At 38.8% G+C, this 21,645-nt stretch overlaps 2 protein-coding genes across 3 annotated transcripts in view; one reads left to right on the top strand and one right to left on the bottom strand.

Annotated features, from left to right (window-relative positions):
* Window positions 1–6,353, top strand: part of ANKRD28 (ankyrin repeat domain 28) — a gene marked incomplete at its 5' end in the record, with an annotated part of 82,069 nt that extends 75,716 nt beyond the window's left edge. For both annotated transcript variants that reach the window (XM_082015634.1, XM_082015635.1), the window contains one exon: window positions 4,302–6,353. In XM_082015634.1, coding sequence (XP_081871760.1) covers window positions 4,302–4,588 — 287 coding nt within the window. In that variant the 3' untranslated portion in view covers window positions 4,589–6,353. The remainder of the gene's footprint in view (window positions 1–4,301) is intronic.
* Window positions 6,354–14,347: 7,994 nt separating this feature from the next.
* BTD (biotinidase) lies at window positions 14,348–19,772 on the bottom strand (the record flags this gene model as incomplete). The annotated part of the gene is made up of 3 exons (XM_082015219.1): window positions 14,348–16,483; window positions 17,906–18,055; window positions 19,542–19,772. The coding sequence occupies 3 exons, from the start codon at window positions 19,770–19,772 to the stop codon at window positions 15,299–15,301; spliced, it is 1,566 nt and encodes a 521-aa protein (XP_081871345.1). The 3' UTR covers window positions 14,348–15,298.
* Window positions 19,773–21,645: the final 1,873 nt, after the last annotated feature.

Genomic DNA, 21,645 nt, shown 5'->3' on the forward strand with positions numbered 1-21,645 from the left:
CGTTGATTTTAGGATCTACTGCTAGAGTATAAGTGTTTCTAAAGGAAAAAAAAATCACATACATTTATTTAATTCTAAAAAATTAAAAATATAGGAGAAAGTGTGATTTTTGTTTTGTTATAAAGGCTTAAAAGAGTACGATTCATGCATTTTTAGGGGTGAAAGCTATCTGTTTAGCAAAGCAGACTGAAGAAATAGGTGCTGGAATATTTTGCACCACAAAACTGACGTTCTCTTTAGCATAGCTCAGATAAGTACAGTGATCTGCCATGCAAGCTTGGCATTTCAGATAGAATTAGATGAAATTGGAGGTAAAGTTTGACTTAGTATTTTATATGATACATGGCACATGTAACCAGCAGAACCTCAGCAAGGCTGAATTGACCTTTCTACAAGCAGTCTCTGTTTCTATCTAAATCTGTATAAAACTACCTAATAGTTCTCTCCTGCTATATCTGGGCTACAGAAAATTATTGAAAAACATGAGCTTTGGAAAAAAGCAACATCACTCCAATTGTCTGGATTTTGGTTTATTAATGACTTATAAGATACTTAAAACCCTAGGTTTGAAGTCATACTGCTTTTGTTATAGGGCATCTCTTAATGTGGTGAGAGCACTTTTGAAGATGTTTAAGAACTAATGTCTTTGGAAAAAATGTAATCCTCTTGGTTCTCTGAAGATCAAATGCAACTGAAACAGCAAATTAACTGTCCACTATACTTCCCAAAAGTAGTCATGTTGAGGATTCATTCTCCCTTCTGTATCAATTCTCACTCAAATCTTTCAGTTCTTTTCCTATGTTTCCACACCTGTCATCATCAAACTTTGCCATCACCTGCATCTACAAAAATGCTGTTGAATTTTACATTATTTATGCAAGTTTACCTGTCTTAAAAGAAATTTCTAGCTTTTTCTTTCATTTGACACAATTTGAAATTTTATTTTTGGTCAGTAAACCAACTTTGAAAAGTTGGGGGGGGGGGGGGAACCTTGAAAGTTTTTTTTGTTCTGTGTTTTTTTTTCCCCTGATATTTAACTTACTTTAGGCTATCTAAATTTCCTGCTGCGATCTGTCTTTTATTTGTTGTATTAATGTGCACCGCTGTAGTGAGAGGAGGCATTCCCTAATTACGGAGACTGACATAGCATGGAGGTTTCTCTTCTTTTCTAGATTTATCATTACAGTGATCACTGGCCTTTCAAGATTATTTTCTTTTAAAGAGGTGGGGGGCAGTGGTATTTCTTTTTTGTCTAGTTATTTTCCAAGCCTTCCTTTACTCATATTCTAGTTTACATTGGAGATCTCCAGTTCTCTGGAAGGAATTTTTCCTATAAATGCTTACAAGATGACTCATACCTCAGATGACTTTCTCTTTCCCAAGTGTAAGACTTCATTCAGTTTATCCTGAGAACTGTCTTTGTGCTGAGTGCGTTAATAACCCTCCGGTTTTCCTGTAGGCTCCCTCATGGCAACTGCCAGGCCCCAGGGGAGGGAGCAGCTCTGCTTTTGGGCTGGGAGAGCCCTGGTCTCAAGTCAGTGTCCATCACACAGGCTCTGTTTTCTGTTGTGCAAGGAAGCTGCTTCACCTCACTCTGCTTCTATTGCCCCATCTACAAATGAAGATAGTAATTTTTTATTTTGTTGTTGTTGTGTGGAGGTTTATGCAGATACAAGTACAGATCATGGGGAGCATTATCGAGAACTGAGTAAGAGTATTTCAGTGGAGTCGGTACATTTACCAACATCTTCTTAAAAGAAAATTTAAAGTATTTATACCTATTGTTGTCCCGACATATGAACGATCACTTTGCACCTAAGGGACATAAAAATATAATTTGTTCTTATAATTTTAAAATAGTATAGACAGAAATAAAACGGTGGAGGATGCAGATGTCAATCTTCCATGCTGCCAGCAGTTACTTCATCTTTCTATGTCTAAGGCAAGAATAAAACTGTGATATTTCATTCCTACTTACAAAAGCCAGGAGCTTAAGACCTACAATTGAATATTAATATAAACACTTTTTTTAGAGAACTTTTAACAGAAGCAAGTAATCTGTTTAATCTTTACATTGGATTTTAATTTTTTTATGATGAACTATGATGCTCTGTTCCAGAAGGAACGTAAGTATAAGTATTCAAGGTCTTAGCAAGAAGCAGTCTTTTAAAAAGGAAGGCGGGGGTGGGGATCCCTAACCAAAAAAAACCCTAAAAAGGTAGTGGGTGACTGCTTGTTTTTCATCTTTCAACTTTTATCAAATCATGTTAGTGAAAGATACGGTGTTGAATATGGCAAGCTTGAGTAAACTTATCTTGTGTGTCATTTTACCTTCATACAATCTCCAGCAACCGTAGATATTTGCGTGCATTTGGTATCAATTCTAAGCCTTCCGTTCAGCCTTACATGTCTGAAATGCAGTCTTCACCCAAGGGTAGCAAGCTCTGGCCCTTCTGAATCCTCTCAAAATGTATCGCTTCTGCAGACTGTCACTGTTAACTCTGAGCTGTTTGACTGCTGTGGTACATTACTAACAATGAAAACACTTGCTGCGCTGCACTTCTGTACGGCCCTGTCGCATGGTCAGCTGGTGCGTTTTGTGCTTGAACTACCCATGCGTTTCCTTGAGTGTATGCTCCTTTGGGCAGGGGCTGTTTTCTTACTCCGTTCCAAGCATCAAGCACAAGGGCTGTCCTGAGCAAATAATAGTTCAACTGCAAGACTGTCCCCTGCTTGCTGTTTTCTTAATTTCTAGCTACGATTATTTTTCAGAATGTGTCTACTTGTCTAAAACTTCTGTGCAGTTGTACAACATGGTAACTACTCCTGAGCTCTATCCTAAAACTTGACCTGGATCTGCTTCTACAAAAAATGTTATTCCTTAATAGTTGAAATGCTTGCTCATAGAACAAGCATTGCCTCATTTTCCATGCCTTCCTAAGGTCTGGATAGAAATCCGTCGTGTGGTTTGCTTTAAAGCCATCTGTTATTGAAAATTACTTGTGTGCTTTTTACCTGGATGTTGTACACCTTTAAGTTGCGGACTGGGGGTAGCACAGGACTTCAGACTCCCAAATGTACCTGAACACAAGTCTTCCTATTCAGCTCGTTGTGGGCATATCGTCCGCGTGCAGCGAGAGATACCACAAGGGTCATCTGGCCACTCGCCTCCTCAGAGTAGAGGGAACTTACTTTGGTCTTGGCAGCAGAATTAGCCGTTGGCTGTGGTTGTACGTACGTGACCACCATGCTTTTGGAGCTGCTGTCGTCACCACCAATTGCAGTGCCTCAGTGTCACAGATATACCCCGAGACCTGTGCCAAAACTTACCCTCAGGTGCCTTGCTGAATGATTAAGCCTAAAGCCTGAGACAGGAGCAGTGCACGGATCTCCACTGAGGAGAATTTGAAGTGTTTTTCTTGACATTCAAATGAGTAGAGGCAAGCACATAGGGAAGGGGGAAGCTGCAAAATGAGAAGTGTTGGAGGATTATTAGAGCCGCAGCTACCCAGAAGAGATTTCACAGCTACATGGCCTGTCTGCAAACCATTCCACAGCCCAAGACCTCCTGCATTTGGGGGGACGGCACAGTAGCATTGCCTGGCAGAAGGAGTTTAGGCTGGACAGGCAAGAGGTGTAGTTTCTCTCTGCAAGTCCTAGCCTACTAATCCAGCTGCCATTTTCTCAAACTTCTGTGGATTTCTTAATTGATAATGCCTCAAATAAAAGCTAGACATTGGCTTTATAGTTTATATTACTGTATCTTGTCATAAAGTATAGGTCGACTGAAATTGTATAGTCTGCCTTTTCAATTAACCGGCCCTGATGCTTTAGCCAGCTTGTTACTGAGATAGGACAGTCGCATTAAAATAACTGTCTGTGGTGAACAGCTATATGGAAGCTTCTGGATGAAGAAATATTTAACATGTTGAGCTGTAGTTTCTGCAGTGGCTCTCTAGTGAATGCCTTCACCCATCGCTGCCATTAGTTGTCTCTCCTCAGCCAGGTGACTTTCTCACCATTGTCAAATCCAGACTTTTCTCCCTGGCCTAGAGTGTCTGACTGTGCTTAACAAAACAATTACATCTCTGTTCCAAAGCCCACTAAGTTCTGGGTTGATTTTATAAGCGAAAGTTAAAAACTTCTAATTGAGAATGCATTTAATTCTATGTTCTTTTTTTGAACAGTGCAGAACTAAGCCATATAAAATACTTCTGCAGCAGAAAGATGACATGATCTTGGAGAAATTTTTACATTGGCTTTATTTTAAATGAAGGTTTTGTTTTTTCTTGACTTTCTAGGTTACACACCAGCTTTGGCCTGCGCGCCCAATAAAGATGTGGCTGATTGCCTAGCTCTCATTCTGGCCACGATGATGCCTGTTTCATCGAGCAGCACATTACCTTCCCTTACTTTCAACGCCATTAATCATTATACTAACACCTCAAAAACTGTCACCTTCGATTCCTTGCCAATCATGAGGAGTGACCATAGCTCTTACTGTACTTTCAACAACATTGGCAGGGAAGGTGGCTACCCGTATACAGAAGAAGATGAACTCAATGACTCAGATTCCGAGACCTATTAGAAGCTACATTTTGTAGGTCTGAAGAATGAATCCTCACACTGGAAGGTCAGACTTGTGCTTTTGAAAAAAAAGCTATCAGTGTTTGAATACAAAACGAGGACAGACCTTTGAGAAGATGTTTTTTATTGTGGTTGCATACAAAAAAAAAAAATCTGTGAGACTCTAGGAGGATTTTTAAAAGCATATTTTGCAGAAGAAGCATAAATTCTTGAATAAGTACTTGGAATACATGGCAAAAAAAAAAAAAAAAAAAAGAATGTCAAAACTGTTTTATTTAACTGTGTTCTACCATTCTATTTCTGGTGCCAGGAGTAATTTCTGGAGACTGGGCACCCTACTTGATGTAAATGAACAACACTATTGTACAACACAAAGGATGCTAGATTTAAATATTATCAATAAAACTAAAACAATTTTGAAGGCAATAAATGAGTTTGGTACAGTAGGCATTGTTTGTGCTGCAAATTGCCAAAGGACCAAATAACTTAAAGATTTTTTTTTAATTAAATACGTTTTTGTGAAAACTGGAATAGGTTATTTGAGAAGTTGTTTCAACCAAACCTTAATTACTTCTGGAAAAGAAGCTTAGATTTGGTTTTAAATATTGATTTTTTTTTTTTTTTTAATCATCTGAAAGCCTTCTGACACTATTAAATGTACCATGAAAGAAAGCAGATGTACTTTTAAGTTTTGTTTTCTTTTTCTTTTAGGTGAAATGAACTTGTCATACTTTTATAATACTAAAATTAAACCAGCTAACAAGGTGAAGTCAGGGTGAAAAGTATACAGTGTAATAAACAAGGGAAGGGGTGGGAGACGTGGGAGGGAAGCAGTAATTGTTGCACAGTTTTAGATTTTTTAACTTTTGGGTTTTGGATTGAGATTTTTTTAATTTAAAAATACATGAGTAACTTGGAAACTATGAAACTGCATAAAAAATTGAGATGTCTTGATAACCCTGTTGTGACTGAGAGTTCTTTTTAATAATTTGTCCACTTCCTTACATCATAAATTTGTATGTAAGATTAAAATTGTATATCCCTATCACTTTTCTTTTTAAATCCTGAATTTACAAGGCGGGGAGGTGAATTTAAAAGTATATTACCCTATTAGAGAAAAAAGTACAGTGTCTGGTCTGTGGGAAGAGCTGTGTATCTTTGTTGTGCTCCATTTAGAAAATAAACAACAGAAACAGGTCCCTGTAATGTAGTTCAGACTTGCCCGAATTTTATTTTTTTTTTAATTTATAACAGACTACTGTGGGGTATTTAAATTGCCTGAAGAATGAAAAACTGACATAAGTAAGCTGAAGTTTTGTCTGTTAAATATGAATATTTACTTTATTTGGCTCTGCTTTAACTATAACTGTTACTTTTCAAGTGAATTTGTTTATGTACATGCAAGGAATCCTTGCATGTCCTGGTAAAGTACAAATAAATTACTACAAACTGACTCCAATTTCCTTTTTATCCTTTTTGTATTGTGAAACTGGAAATCTTTATGATATTGTAAATTATCAGCTGGTTTTCTGAACATAGTGTGGAAACACGGGACAATATTTTCATCTATTTGATAATTGTGTGGGTTTTTGAAGAATTAATGAGCATGTACATAGAAATAGTGACTGCTTGAATACTGTATTTACCTGCACTCTTTCAGTACTTCAAGATTCCTGTATATTTTACGGAGTATAATAAAACCCAAATGTGAGTTCTACTAATGAATAATTTATTTGTATCTACTAAGCATTAATGACAAAATCTCTTTTGTTGAACTGTTAGAATTTATAAAATCTGCTTCACAAAGGCTTTGTCAGTATTTTAATTCTAAAGCGAAGGTGAGCTACTCAAATTTAAAGTAATTTTAAATGTTGAATTACTTCACTGTTCCTTTAGGCTTCTTTTTAAGTATTACTTTCGTAACCATCTGTGCCTCTGTTCATTATTTGTATATGTTTGTCTGTGAGCAGAATTAGATGACTTCAGGGAGATGGTGATTTCTCTATTTTCTTCCTTCTGAATCTTTCAAGCATGGGGCTTTGTGGGACTGCTGTACGCGCCTCAGCTGAGCAGGCAGGCAGCACTCGAAAGCGCCGTATTGGCCTGTCTTGACGTTCACGGCATCTGTTCACACACAAAGGTTGGAGCAGCACGGACCCGTTTTTCCTCATACACTTGTGGAAAAACTGAATCGGAATGCCAAGTAGTATGCCTGTTATTTAAAAGGTGACAATTGCATATTGCTGTTTAATGAAACTGTCCCATTTTTGTTGCTTCAGAGGAACTGTGAGAAGATGATCTTTATAGGCCTTTATTATCTGTGCTTCTATTTGACTTCAGGGTGACCTGTTACCTAAGTGTGTGGTGTCGGTACCCACAGGGCAGTTTATAGGAGGGGACACTCTCTCTTACTTGAAAAATGAGCAAGGCAGCAGAGACTGAGCTATTCACATCTGCTGTGTGCCCGGATGACAGAGGAGAAAAAGCTCTGGCGGTGTTGGTTTAAAAGTTAAAGATTTGGATATGGAATACAGGGAAATGCAGGAAAGAGTGCTGTCGGACGCCTTTGTTTCCTTATGTCAAGTGGAATTCGTGCCCCTCTTCCAGTTCATTACTACTCGCCTCTTGAGGAAGAAAACTTTTTTCCTCAAGAAAAAATAATTGCATTATTTTTAAGTTAAGTTTTGTAAGCTTTTTAGAGCTAAAGGTCTCTCCTTATTACAAACCTTATTCCCATTTAGGAATTCAGAGTTACATGATTTGTGTATCTCATCTATCTCATCATTAGAATTTATTCAGTGAGCCTGTAGATTGCAATTTGCGTGTATTTGGTTGTTCCTATTAAAAAAAAAAAAAAACAAACCCACCACACACAACCCAACCTCCATTACTACCTGGCAGTATGGGTAGGACAATGATTGTGCCTTGTAAGTGATAATTGGGACTATTATTAGGATATGGCCTTACTCCAAAAATGGAACGTGATTTGTTTAAAGAACATGCTACTGTGGTCGGAAACCACTTTCTTAATGAGAGGTCAAGGAACAGAAGGTTCCCTGTTTCTGTACAACAAATAATGTCTGTGGCTGACTTTTTAGCTGAGGAAAAAAGGAAAAAAGTGTTCATACCTCAGTGGAGGCCTGTTCATTTCCAGAAAATGATACTGGAACCTCCATTTTGCTAAAAGAAATCCTCCTCTTTGTACAGATGAATAGGGCATAGTTATTGTTATGACCTTCATCCAAACAATCTCTTGGATTTTCAACAAGAAAGAGCAGTGAGCCTTGGCTGGACCACTGAAGCAGTATATTAGAATAAAAGAAGCCCTTTTTACCCTGGGGGAAAAAAAAAAATCGACTGGACTTCAGGAGTGAGGACAACCAGCTCTGCTCAGCTTTCTGTGTACTCTGACTTCTGGGATGTTTTATGTGTTTTTCAGTTCTCAGGATAAATGTTCTGCAGGAGAAAACACCAAGTTGGTTAGTATTATAAAGTATAGTGTGGCAGCATAAATGCTGGATGCTGTTAAAATGAAGAATCGGCCTGTCTTCCTCCCCACCCCCTGCCCAAAAGTGTCCCTACTGTAATCAAAAAGATTTTTCTTGTCATTTCTTACAAAACCTTGACCTCTCTGTGTCTCTTTCTTTGTGTTTACTCCTATTACTCTTTATTGCTTCCCCATGCTTAGATATCTCCAAAATAATCATATAAATATATTTGGAACAATCAGAGCTAGAAATAGGCACTTTTTAAACTTGGATCTTGGTTGTGTTTTTTTGGTTTTGGTTTGTTGGGGGTTTTTTTTTTCCCCAGTTGTATATTTTCTTGTTTAAAATTCTCACTTGTCTGCCAGGCTAAAAAATTGATGTTTGGTTAAAAAAACTCAATATTTTAAAACTATTTCAAAGTTTTCTTCCTTTTAACATCTACACAAAGGGCACTAAAGGTCTCAAAGCTGTATGGAAGATGACTAAAGGAGTATAAGATAATGTTTACAGATTCTTCAACCCAGTAATTCTGGGTTTGAGAGAAATTAGCCTTCCTGTCTTGCCCAGAGATTATGTCCATTTAAAGGCAACAACTACTGTAGTAAACCAGAACAACATACTCTATATTCTAGTTTACAAAAAAAAAGGTGAGAGAATGTTCATTAAATCCAGTTGGTTCTGGTAGCTCAGCTTCGGGGCGGGGGGGAGTGTCAAAACCAAAAAAAACCACCAAACCAAAAAACCCTTTCTGTTAATCGTGCAATAACTGGGTGAGAGGATAAGCCTGTAGAAAGATTGTAAGCAACATTGTCAAGCATATACTTGTGAGAAGTATCTTCATGTGCATGATCATGGAACACTTTTAACAGTGCTAGAGGTGTCCAGGGAGCCCATACTACTTACTAATTCCATGTTTGGATCAGTGAGGTTCACATCTTAAAAACTGAAACCTAAACAAAAAGGGTAAGTGTTGATGGAAACAGCAGTTCTGGAGAACTGGAGGACATGCTTCTTGGGCTCAGAGTACCACAGGGCGGGTGAGGGAGCTCTGTGGGCTTCCCCAGCTGCAGCTGGAGGAGCAGCAGGAGGAGCACCCTCCTCATCTCCCAGCACTTTGCTCTGTGCCTCTCCTGATGGTATATACCCACTTTCCAAAAGAAATGCCATTGTGCTTTTGGTTAAAAAGCACTGATTCCTGATAACAATTAATTCCTGATAATCCAGTCCTGGTTGGAATCAGACTAATAACCTTTATAATCTCTTAAGTAGTTTAAACTTTTAACACCACCTCCATAGGTCTGGATTTAAACTCAGTAAAATTCATTTTAATATCAAGAAAAAGTAAGTATTTAAATTCTTGAAGTTGGTCCAGCAAGTTCATCTAAATCCTTAAATCCAACAGTGGTAATTATTGCATCTTGTAGTAATCTCTCAATGATTTGTGATAACTTCTTTATAATTGTCCTGGTTTCAGCCAGGGTAGAGTTAATTTTCCTCACAGAAGCTAGTGTGAGGCTGTGTTTTGGATTTGGGATGAGAAAATGTTGATAACATGTTTTGAGTTGTTGCTAAGTAGTCAAGGACAGTCCAGCTTCTCGTGCTGGCCTGCCACCGAGAAGGCTGGGGGTGCACGGGAAGCTGGGAGGGGACACAGCCAGGACAGCTGACCCAGGCTGGCCAAAGAGATACTCCATACCATATAACGTCATGCTCAGTATATAAAGCTGGGACGAAGAAGGAGGGTGGGGGGATGTTCCGAGTTAGGGCATTTGTCTTCCCAAGAAACCATTACGCGTGATGGGGCCCTGCTTCCCTGGAGACGGCTGAACCCCTGCCTGCCCATGGGGAGTGGTGAATGGATTCCTTGTTTTGCTTTGCTTGTGTGCGCGGCTTTTGCTTTACCTGTTAAAATGTCTTTATCTCAAACCATGAGTTTCCTCACTTCTACTCTTCTGATTCTCTCCTCCGTCCCACCGTGAGGGAGTGAGCGAGTGGCTGCGTGGGGCTTAGTTGCCGGCTGGGGCTAAACCATGACAATAATCCTTTAATATGCTGCAGAAGCTGATGGGACACTTGGATTATTCTTTCATATTAGGATTAAAAACCTTTTTTTAAAAAAATCTACAGCTGTGACTCCAAATTGGGCAAGGTGAGAATTTAAAAAACGTGGGTCTCCTTTACAGACTGAAACCTGAGATGTTAAATGTGAAGAGACACAATACAGGCCTCTATGTTTGTCAGCTGATAGCATTGGCTTTTCTTTTTTTCTGGAGTCCTTTTCTCACTATAATATCCTTATGTTTTGATGAATGTTAAGTGCAAAGAAACCACTGTGCATTAATTTAAAATGGCAAAACAACTGTTTATTCTTAAGAAAATAGCCTATTATTGTATCTATAATGATCTATAAGCCTTATCACAAAAATTCCTTTGTTTTGAAGCTTAACAGAAGAAGTAAATGCCAGGTTGGACATTGTAAATGTCACCCCGGCCCCTTGTCTGATCCATGTATCCCCACATACCTACTGAGAGGAAAAATTGTGAAATGGCAGCCTCGGAAAGAGCATTTCTGTCAGCTGTTAGTTATATAGAGCCCAGGAAAATCACACTAGTGTTTCAGTTTCCCTTCCCTGGGGGGAAAATGGTTACAGATGTGACTACAATTTTCAAGCTGTGGGCTTCTTCCTGTCTCTACAACGCATCTGGCAATGGAACGGTCCGGACAGGGAAAGATGAGTGTCCCTACTTGCGGGATGTGAAGATTTCTTGCAACTCTTTCCAGCTTGGTATCCTGTCTCTTTTAGCACTGTTACTTGTCTTCAAATAAAGCAGTACCTAAATGATCCATGCTTCCCTGGTGCTGTGCGTGATTTTTACATTAGGATAAACTGGGCTCCCTTGGTTCCAAGCTATGTTTTAGCAATTTTCAAGCTGAGGCTGGGAAAGGAATCTTGCAGTATTTCACCATGTAACTGTAAACGTAGTGGAATAATATGGAACCTAAACAGCCTTTCAAGCTGTCTTTATATTGTTAGTGTCACTAAATATTTAAAGAGGAGAAGGACACCTTACACCCTCTTTTTTCATTAAAATTGCAATAGAAGGAACCAGAAACTTTGCTATTCCAGCTTCACAACAGAACAAAACAAAGCCCCACTTCCAAGCCTTGTCAAATGACAGATGTGCAGATGTTCTTCTCGTTGTACCTGGGAATTGACTTAATTTACAAAGCTTAAGACACCAAGGTCTCAGATGTTCTTTTATGTTAGAAGAATATATTAGATACCTTAAACAGTTTTAAAGCAAAATCTAAGGATTCACCTCCTATCCTGTCATGTATTTCCTATCCCTTACCAAACTTTGTTATTCAAGCTGTTTGCACAGTTTTCTTAAAATCTTAAAAATCTTTCTTAGACTCTATGAACATCCTACTGAATTGAACCTCTCTAATCTCTTCTACCAAGAGTTTCTTTGATCTGCTGTGGGTACCACTATCGCCTCTGACTTCTGACCTGTATTGCCTACACCTGCTCTCCCAACTGGAGGGGAGGAAGGAGAGCGCAGTGAATCTCTGAAGTACTTCCACTGCCATTGACCATTAAAAACTTGATTAAGCAATAACTCTCACTTCAATCTGCAAATATTTGGGGTTTTCAGGAATGCCATTTGTCACCACTTTTAGGGGGTTTTTTAACCTACATAAATGGAGGAGGAGGAGGGGCTAGTTCTAGCCCCTGAATCGGAGTGTGTGCCATAGTGGTGGTTAGGCATTGTTTAGGTCCTCTTTCTGTAACAATTCTGAAAATGAATTTTTTTCAGTTGCCTCTTTTGTTCGCTTTAGATGGTATGCCTGAAGCAGCCAAAGAGGGTAGTCACCCTCTTGGGTTTTCTGTGATGCTGGGATGTTTGTTAAATACCTGATGCTGCAAGACAGGTCACAGCCTGGGCAAGACTGTGCTGTGGCTCATATGATGATGGCTTCCTTCCTTCTGTGTTGACTGCAGGAGGCTCTTGAAGCTCAGTCACTTCAGTCCAGTTCATTTCACCTGTAGAGATCTGCCTAAATGAGCTTTACACCCACTTGAGCCTTGTGAAGATCTTTGTTCTGAACAGATTGTCCCAGGCTGTTACCAGTTCCTCAGCCTATTCACGTGCCTCTCAGTAACTTAACTCCAAGGTCCTGTTTGCTGAATGTTCCTTTGGTGTGCTTTCAGGTGCTGTCTCTCACTGTAATCAGAGTATCCCCACATCCATCCGGAAAACTCACTGGTCATATGAATCCCAAAGCAGCAGATCCACTATGAAGAAAGCCCCACCACCTCCGATTCATGTGCTGTTACCCCTACCTGGACAGTTTCTATGGTTGTCTTCCCCTTCCTGGGGACAGCGTCAAGGCCCCTCAAAGACATCACCACCTGCTCTGTGTCTCAAGCAGGATGTTCCTTTGGTGTCAGTACAAATCTCCAAATATTGATTTTGTTTAAGTCAACAGAGTGATTTAAAGCTGTTCTAGACTTACGCTGTACTTCCTGTATGTCAAAAGATCCTTGTGTTCTGGTTTGGTTTTGGTTGCACACTCAGATGGAAACAGTTCAGGCAGCTTTAATAAAACCATTTATATCTATTGAAGAGATATTAGATGATGGGCTGCATTACAGTATGAGTCTGCCTGTGTGAACATCAGCCTTGCTGAAGGCCTCTCACACCTCCTTGGTAAATGGTATGTAGCTTCCACCAGGTTGTTTGGGAACAGTGCTGCATTCAGCAGGGCAACACTAGGGTTGCTGTTCCAGCGCGGACTTCCAAAACCCGCCGATCGGTGGTAGTAAGTGTTGTAGGTTACTGCCTGGTCACCCTGTTTCAGAATGGACACATCTGTTGTCGCTCAAAAATCAGGATGGTGGAGGGAAGTTACTTATTAGAAAGGTTCCATCATGTCTAGTACTGTCTGTTCACTTTTTCCAGTGTCTCTTTGCTGCTTTTTTGGGTGAAGGGAACAAGGTATGAGAACATGCTCCAATACTTAACACCTACACTTCTCAGGGAGAAGAGCGAGCAACATGCCCCACACAAACAGTAAGGCCAGAATGGCTTGTTTTCTAGTAGTTTTGACATCCCCAAAGTTAGAACAGCTCTGGAACACACTTGAAAGTATCTCTCAGATAAATGCTTTTTTTTTCCTTAAGCACAGCAAATACAGGTAATGCTATTTATTTGTTTAACCTAATTTATTGTGATAACAACAGTCTGCTTTGGAACTAAATATGAACCAATATTTAGTGCAAGAGGCTGCATGTTTTTCAGCTTACAAAGTGAGGTGGGGAGGCTTGTCCTGACAGCTGAAATTCTGCAGCTGTTCATTGTACTTTTCTTTTAGACTTGGTCATTATGGTAGTAGAACCAGAAGCACAATAAGCACCACAGATGCTTTTCTGTTCTACCCTGTATGTTCTGGCACTTGTGCAGCATTCAGCAAGAACACCACTATGGGTGTCAAAGAATTAATGATTTTTAATAATCCTGTGGTGGAGTGGCCTACTTTTGCATCAGCAAGTTTATGTCTAATGAGATATAGACATTCCACTCTCCATATTTCTGTCCAATATATGATGCAGGAAAAACTAACCTGTTGTGCTGCTGTATCAAAACTGAGTGTGACTAGATCCTGTAATACAGCTTAGAGAAGGAAAGTTTGACAGAGTCCAAGATCATAAATATTTAAGAAGCCTTGAGGTAGAAAAACATCATCAATTTCTTAGTGGTTTTGCTTTCCGAAACCAGAAAGTGAGTTCATTCAAAGCAGGAGCTTGCTGATGAGCACCTTTCAATATGCATACCTGTAGCTGCCATAGTGGTTTGGGTTTGAACACATCAGAACTGACTCAGACCACTGAAACGGAGACTCATAACTCTCCCATTAGTGCTCTGCTCCCCACTGCTCCTAATGCAACTAATGGACTGAGCAACTGGAACGCAAGGACTCACCAAAGGAATGGTTATGTTTATTCCATTACTCAACAGCCATTACGCAGATGAAGTCATAACGGCCAATAAGACCACACAAAATTATAATGCTTGAGAATAAGTTATCTTCCCTGAATTTAACCCCAAATTAATATCCTTTGAATATTCTCTTCCCACCTTCTTCACTGAACAGTTTGTCACTGCAGTACAATATTTATAGTACTTAATCTAGTTATTGCTCTGGAAACAACAGTGTTTTACTCATTTAGCAGCAGGAACCTGCCATCTGGCACATGAAGTATGTACGTAAAAACCCTGCTGTCCCACAATTCATTATGTGCTTTTCATAGCCCTTGTTGAATGAATATATGAACAATGTGTAAGATGCCTTAAAGTCAAAACAGTCTTGAAATGACCTCTCTTTTAAACAGGGAAAGTTAAAGTACTTAAAAAGTACATAACATAGTTGTCGATAATCACTGCTGACGTTTTCTTTAAACACAATTCCTTGCACAGTAGGCTGGAAATTATGTCTTAATGCAGTCTAGTTTTTCACAATCATTTGATATCCTCTTCCCCAGACTAGCTGTTCCACAGATGTTGACAACTGTAACATTCAGTTACTGTTAAAAGTATATGAGAAAACTCACTGAGTTTCCTAACGGGATTACAGACAACTGCGTGGCCAGTAAATGGTAATGATTTCAGCTAGGAGTTTTTGACTCTTAAGAAAAAAATAAAAAATAAAAAAAAAATCAGTCACAGCACCCTAACCAGAAAACCTCACCATAGACAAGCTATACATATGTATACAGATATATTTTCATGCATGTCATGCACAGTATTTGTGTCTTTGTTCGCCTTCCTACTTTTCTTTTGCAATGGTTTTCCATTCCATTCTTTTCCATGCTCCTAGCCAGGACCCCAGAAAACCAAAGGATTAAATTAAAAGGAACAAATTCAGTTGAAATGAGAAATATTATTTTCCCAATATAAAGTATCTCAACACTAATGGGTCAACAAGCCTTTATCTTTGCAAGGCAGTTATTTACTTCTGGTAGGACATAAGCTACCAAGGTACGGACTGTACTTACTGCCTCTTAGGTTAAATGCTTTGCTTATCATTTCAAATGTGGAATCTAATCAATCAGTCAGGCAACAAACACACCTGAAGCTCTAGGCAGTACAGACGTTCAACAACTTATGTTATCTACTCTGAACATAGGGGCGGTTGTTTTCTGATTCAGTCAATATCCGTGCTAGTCCTTTTCATACCATCGTCCATATAGAGCAGCTGTCAGTAGGCCAGAAGATGTTCTATTTTTGCTTATGAAATAGTGGCTGTTTTTCCAGCCCATGTGATCAGCAAAGTCCAAGGTAATACCAGATGTCAGCAGTAAAGGAAAGATATAAGGGGTACTCATATTTCCCCATAGCTGGAAATCTATCACAGCAGTGGCATCTGTAACCTCTTGTCCGCAAGTGCTAAAGCTGAGACCACCACACTTCACTAACGCACAGGCCTGGACATAGTATGTGCCGTGCACTGTATGGAGCCCATCAAAAACTCCCAAAGCATATAATTCATCACTTAAAACAGCTTTCCGATAATTTAAGTAGCAACAAAGGGTATTGGCACAAACTTGGAGCTCTCCTTTTTCCCCCCATACAGGAACGAAAGTAAAGTTGTCATACATCATTTCTGCATAAAATAGGGGAGGTAACTGTTCATTTCCTTTTTCTGATACTCTGCCAGGGGTCTCTTGTTCCTCCTTAAAGCAAACTTGATCATCCATTGAGGTGCTTGTAAAAGTCTTGCACGAGTGATGCAAGTTCTCTCCAAATCTTTCATTACTCTCCAAATTGGTTTTGTGATCTGTGGTAATCACAGGAATTTCTGCTACTATGAGCTTGCCACCATAACCTTCCATGTTGTGGTAGATGAACGATTTGACTGGAGTGTATATGCCACTCCCTGTCATGCCCAAGGAAGGGTGGTGGATATTAGCTGCTAAAACATTGATGTTGAAAGCTGTTGCAAAAGCTTGTTGAAATTCTACAGCAGACAGGAGCGGGAGCTGGTTCATCCAGGCAGTTGGATATACAACTTGTTTCAAATTGTATTGCCTGATGAGGTTCACTGCAGGCTCAAAAAAGAGTATATCAAAGCAAGTGAACATACCAAACTTGCCAGCAAAAGGGGTATCAAAGAGTTTATGGTCAGGCTCTGGAGGGGTATCAAAAGCGTATTCAAAATACAGATTCTGTTTGCGATATGTGGCTACCAGCATACCGTCATCATTGAATGCCACGTTGGTATTGAACTGGTATCTTCCATCAGGGGGACAGTGCGGATCAGCGCACTCACAGGGTTGCTTAGTTCCCAAGTTTGCCACAAGGAATATTTTGTTCTTCAGTGCCATGCAGCTCAGACGCTGAAGAACCTGGAGAACAGTATGGGGAAATGTAAGCACCTCAGAATATGGAGGGGTAAGTTTTACTTAAGTAGCTATGACTTATTTTATTATTTTAAAATTATTATTTTCAACTGGAAATTGAACACATTTGTCCATATTTGTAAAATTTAAAAGTACTGATGATTTTGTCATGAAAGCTACTGGAACCAGTAGCTTTCTAGACTGAAAAGTATTTCAGATATTAATTTCAAAATAGCACTGAAATAAATTATCTGGGTTTTCTTTCCTGAGAAGTAAGTAAATAAATCTATTTCAAGGGCGTTAATTTTCAGAAACTTCTGACTGTTGCAGGAGCACCAATGGCTTTAGAACACCATAGGTCAACTGAAAGCTTTGACAAGGCAGCATAACTGATCTGTGCCTTTAGAACAGCAAACATCTAATAACGATCGTTTGCACCTGCAATGGCTTGTTCCTGCAACTAAATGTTTTTACTCTAAATTTCCTTAAAATTCTACAACTTAGAGAAGCAGATATGTAAATGGGTAGACTTTGTATAGTTACAGAAAAGAAATGCAAAAAGTTACAGACTACAGTATTACTGGGATATTTCTTCCATGCCATAGAAAGCTGTACCAAAGACTGCCAGTACTGCAATCTCCAAATAGGATCTGAATGACAAACTGAGTTCTGACTTGCTTGTGCACAATCATTGGTAGTAAAGATTCATAGGCCAAAGCAGGTCACCATTTACAACTGCAACTAACGTTTGCACACAAATTCTGCTTAGCAGGCACATGTATGATTACTTACTTTCACAATATTGACTACTGTAACCTTAATAGGAATAAATAGTCTGTATTACTAAGCATGGTTATTTTCACTTCGGGTTCAGAACGGTCAATGAAAATACTATTTTTGCAACCTGCAGGTCACATCTGTAATCACACTTGGTCTGTGCTAAGTTGTGACTTCTATTACATTATAGCAGGTCAAGTCCTATTACTTGTGCTAATCATTTTACACTCAATCGCTGAGTCAGTATGTTCTGATGTCATTAAGTCATTAAAACTCAGTAATAAGAATGCATCAAAAGTGAAGATACTGCTATTTTTTTATATAAAACAATGTTCAAAATAACACTACTAGCAATGTATCTTATTAGAGAGTGATCACCATTTCATGGGTTGGGGAGGGGGAAATGACAAATACAGATGGCTCATAAACAAGCTAAATCTTCTTGCATGTATGTATCTAATCTAAAATCCTCCTCTGCTAAGAATGAAACCAGCAAAAAGCGAGAATGCACGAAAACAGAATCTAGTCCTATGAGTTGTTAAACTTCGGCTTACTTCCCGAAGCAAAACTACTAGAGCTAGCTTCCCACTTGGAGCACAAATCTAGTATTTAGTTATTCCACCACTCTGCAGAAATCACTCCTACATTTACCTCTGTGTCATTGAACAAATACGGCTCTCTGCATGGATTCCACTTCACAGAGTGTGAATGCAGAACAAAATCTAAGTAAGGATAAATGGAGCTTCTAGTGAAATTGAAGCCATGGATTCCATCTTCAGGAAAAACAATGATCTGTGCTCCCTGTATGTAAAACAAAGACATGTTTTGTAGGCAAAGCAAAACCAACCTACATAGGAAAGGGAAAAAAAAGGGGAATCTCATGGGGAAAGAGAGCTAAAGAAAGTTAAAGATAACCCAGGTATGTTTTGACAAGAATGTACTTTGAAAATAACTTTTCTTTGACTTCATAGTAAGTGTAACTACGTGTATTAAAAAAGCTTATTTAACCTGGCGCATACCTTTGGCTTGAAAAATAATATATTTGACATTATTTTAAGGGTGTGCAAGTAAAAACAGACCTAATGCAAATTCTTACCAAAAGTATTCTCCAACCACGAGTCATGAGAATGACATTATTCAGGTCAAAGACTGATGATGTTAAGATTTGTTTTAATTTTTTTTTCAGAGTTGTGCTATTTGCAGATGAACTTTGTCAAAGATGCTGTACCTGTGTCAAAGGTACATTAACTGTGTTAAAGGTGCAGCATCACTTAGTCTGGGCTATATACCGTGATTAGGTATATATGCTTGGACAGGGTACTGGGAGTATTGTTTTCAGAAACAGCTTGACTGTGGAAGCAATGCAGGTTCTGGTAGAAATGTAGCCATGCCAGAGCTAGGCTGGCTCTACCTGAAGTTCAGGGAGATCTGTTCCTAAAAATGCAGCAGATTCCTCTTAAATCAGACACAGCATCAGTCACTCAAATTCCTGCGACCATTCAGAAGTCAGTTCAAATGTGTTATCATCTATTCTATGGCTTTGGGATAATTCACAAGTCTTGGATGCAGTACTACAAAAAAATAGCTATTACGTTTCTGGACTGTGATGCCCAGTCATCATTCTCAGAAAAAAAACCCAACCCAAAAAACCCCCACAACAGAAACAACCACTTTTTCAAATTATATAAAATTGTGATGCAAGTCATTTCTTCGCTGCACAGGAACAGTAATGCCTGCTTCCTCTGACTAGAACCAGCTTTGTGTTTTCTTGGGGAGGGAACGAAAGGAGACTGTGCATAAGAACAGTCAGAAATACTAGTCTCTATCCTCTAAATATAGTTAGACTGAGAACCATTCCATGGAAGGCAGGAGAAAGGAATGGAAAACTTTACTTCCACAAAGCTGTTAATAGTGGAACATTCATTTCCAAAGCATTTAACTTCCTTAGTTTTTAGAAACATTCAGGAATTTCCACTGAGAGCACTGTAATAAAATCAAACCCAAAGACAGCTGCCTGTAAGACAATCTTTCAATAAAAACATTCAATTTTAAAAAAACTAAATAACTATAGGCATGTTTTTCCAATCTTGGAATAACCAAAGTCAGGCAAGCTGCTAATTGGCCTGATTTTTTTTTCAGAGCTGCTGGCAGGTCAGAATGTCTGAAAAACCAGACCATATATGGCTTTAGTTGCCTGGGAACACAAATAAGAAAGATTATACTCAAATAGCACTTACTCTATATATATATATAGGGCACACACAACTGCTACTAAGCTGCAGCATACCTGTCTTGCAGCAGCCACTACTTGCTGTTCATAGATGTCTAGGTTTCTGCCCATGAGTTCCAGCGCAGACTGTCGATCAACGAGGGCTGTCGGGTTAGGACTCAGTATGGACTCGTGTTCATAGACAGCAGCAACATAATGCCCCTCCCTCTTAACTCTTCCTGAGACAACTTGATAGCAAAAAAAGCAGACGGACAGCTTCCAGCACAGATCCACCATGGTGTATGCCATAAATCTAGAGCCAAAAAAGAACCCAGGTGGGGTGGGTGGAGCTTGAGCAACAAATAGTGCCAGCAATTTAAATTTACAATTAAATATGAACTGTAACTGAGACTCTTAACAGTGTTTGAACCAAGTGTGGTGTTTTTAAATTCCTAAACAACCACATGCATATTGTTTCTAAACCTTAAATCTACCTATGTTGGTGCTTTAAATAACTATGTCCTGTTTAAAAGGACTTTCGCTTCATATATAGCTCTACTGATCTCCTTGCTTGGTCTCCCTTTACAATTAACTTTAGCATTCATTTATAGATTATTGCACCATGTATCAACACATCTTTGGGAAAAGTTAAAAGCAGCTCACAAATTTGCAGTTTCTCCCCCATTTGGTGATGGGGGATATATTTAAAAGCAGCATTTCCTAAAATTACTTTAACACTATATTTAGTAATCAAGTAGTGATATAACTTCTTTTTTCAATACAGAAACAGATAATTGACAAAAGAATTACACTAGACATTTCTTCAGCATTTATCATGAAAATGCTTCTCCTGATGGATTATTGAGTGACTCTATTCCAACTCCACATATGTAACTAATAGACTAATTTGTCTTACACAGTGCAGCTTTTTTCAACATTGATAAAAATGTTGAATGCAATTCAGATCTGCATTCCTGCCATACAATGCAGATAAATGAGGTTAAAAATGCTTTCATAGTAATAACGATAAAGAAAAAAATCCATACAAAATGCAGAAAATTTGCATTACTGAGATTTTCTTAGAAAGAAATGAAGAATTGGTGAGTGTGGAAGGCTGGGGCACTCCCTCCAATATGGGTTCCCCATGTAGCCTTTGGCCTCCCAAGTTGTGAAAATACTTACCTACACAGAACAAGGACTGACTGACACAATCAGTGGCTGTGCAATGCTTAAGAAATACTACAGAAATGCCATGTTATTATCACAATATGATAATTCTGTATTTGTCACCACCGTGATACTAGTATCGTTAAGGAATTAAATCTTGAATATCAGTGAAGTGAGAGAGCATGCAGGAGAAATGTACTGATGCTATATTGACTATATTGATGGTCCACGGTCTTCAAGTTCAATTACTGCCTTTTTAATTGTATTTGCTTTTTGGCAATTCTTATCCAAGAAAAAAAATGTCCCAAAACACCCTTAGTCCTTTTCAATCTTTGTGATTCAGAACTCTCTGAATTCTTCCAAAGCAAATACAGACTCTGAAAGACACATGCATGAAGAGCCTTTTCCAGTTTCTACTAGGAGTTCAGAAGGAAAAAGAGATCAATTTTAAACTAATCCCATTTTTATTTTTTATACATGTTACATTAAATGTTGTTTTCCACCTAAAAAAGAAAACCTATGGCAAGTTAACTTAAAGTATCTCTTTTCTTAAATCCCAAAATGAAAAGCAGCTAATAAGCAATCCTCAATACTGTTGTTTTGGGGTTTTTTTGTCTAATCACCAACTGGTTTAGTATCTAACAATGAACAAACTGAAGCATGAGGAAAGCTATTCAAAAAGCATTTAGTAAGTAATATCTTAGTTTAAGTGACTTATTTGCTTTCATGAGCTCTATGCACAATAAGCTACACCCTTGTTGTTCTGCATCTTGAGGAAAACACTTGGTACTTAGTGGGGGGTGGGATGCACCAATGCATATCAAGAACAGAGGGTCCTACTTTGTCCTGTGCAGCTCAGCTTTTACTAAAGTACATGTGAAGATATAAAGCAGTAGCAGGGGGAGGGAGAGGAGAGGTGGGAAGCCTCTCACAGTTAAGGAAGCCACCGAAAATAAACACACTGTGTTGCACTTCACTGACAAAACTCTCTTTTCTATTTCTGTCATCCCTTCAG

This window comes from Phaethon aethereus (genome assembly GCF_964289735.1).
Source record: "Phaethon aethereus genome assembly, chromosome: 2".
NCBI lineage: Eukaryota > Metazoa > Chordata > Aves > Phaethontiformes > Phaethontidae > Phaethon > Phaethon aethereus.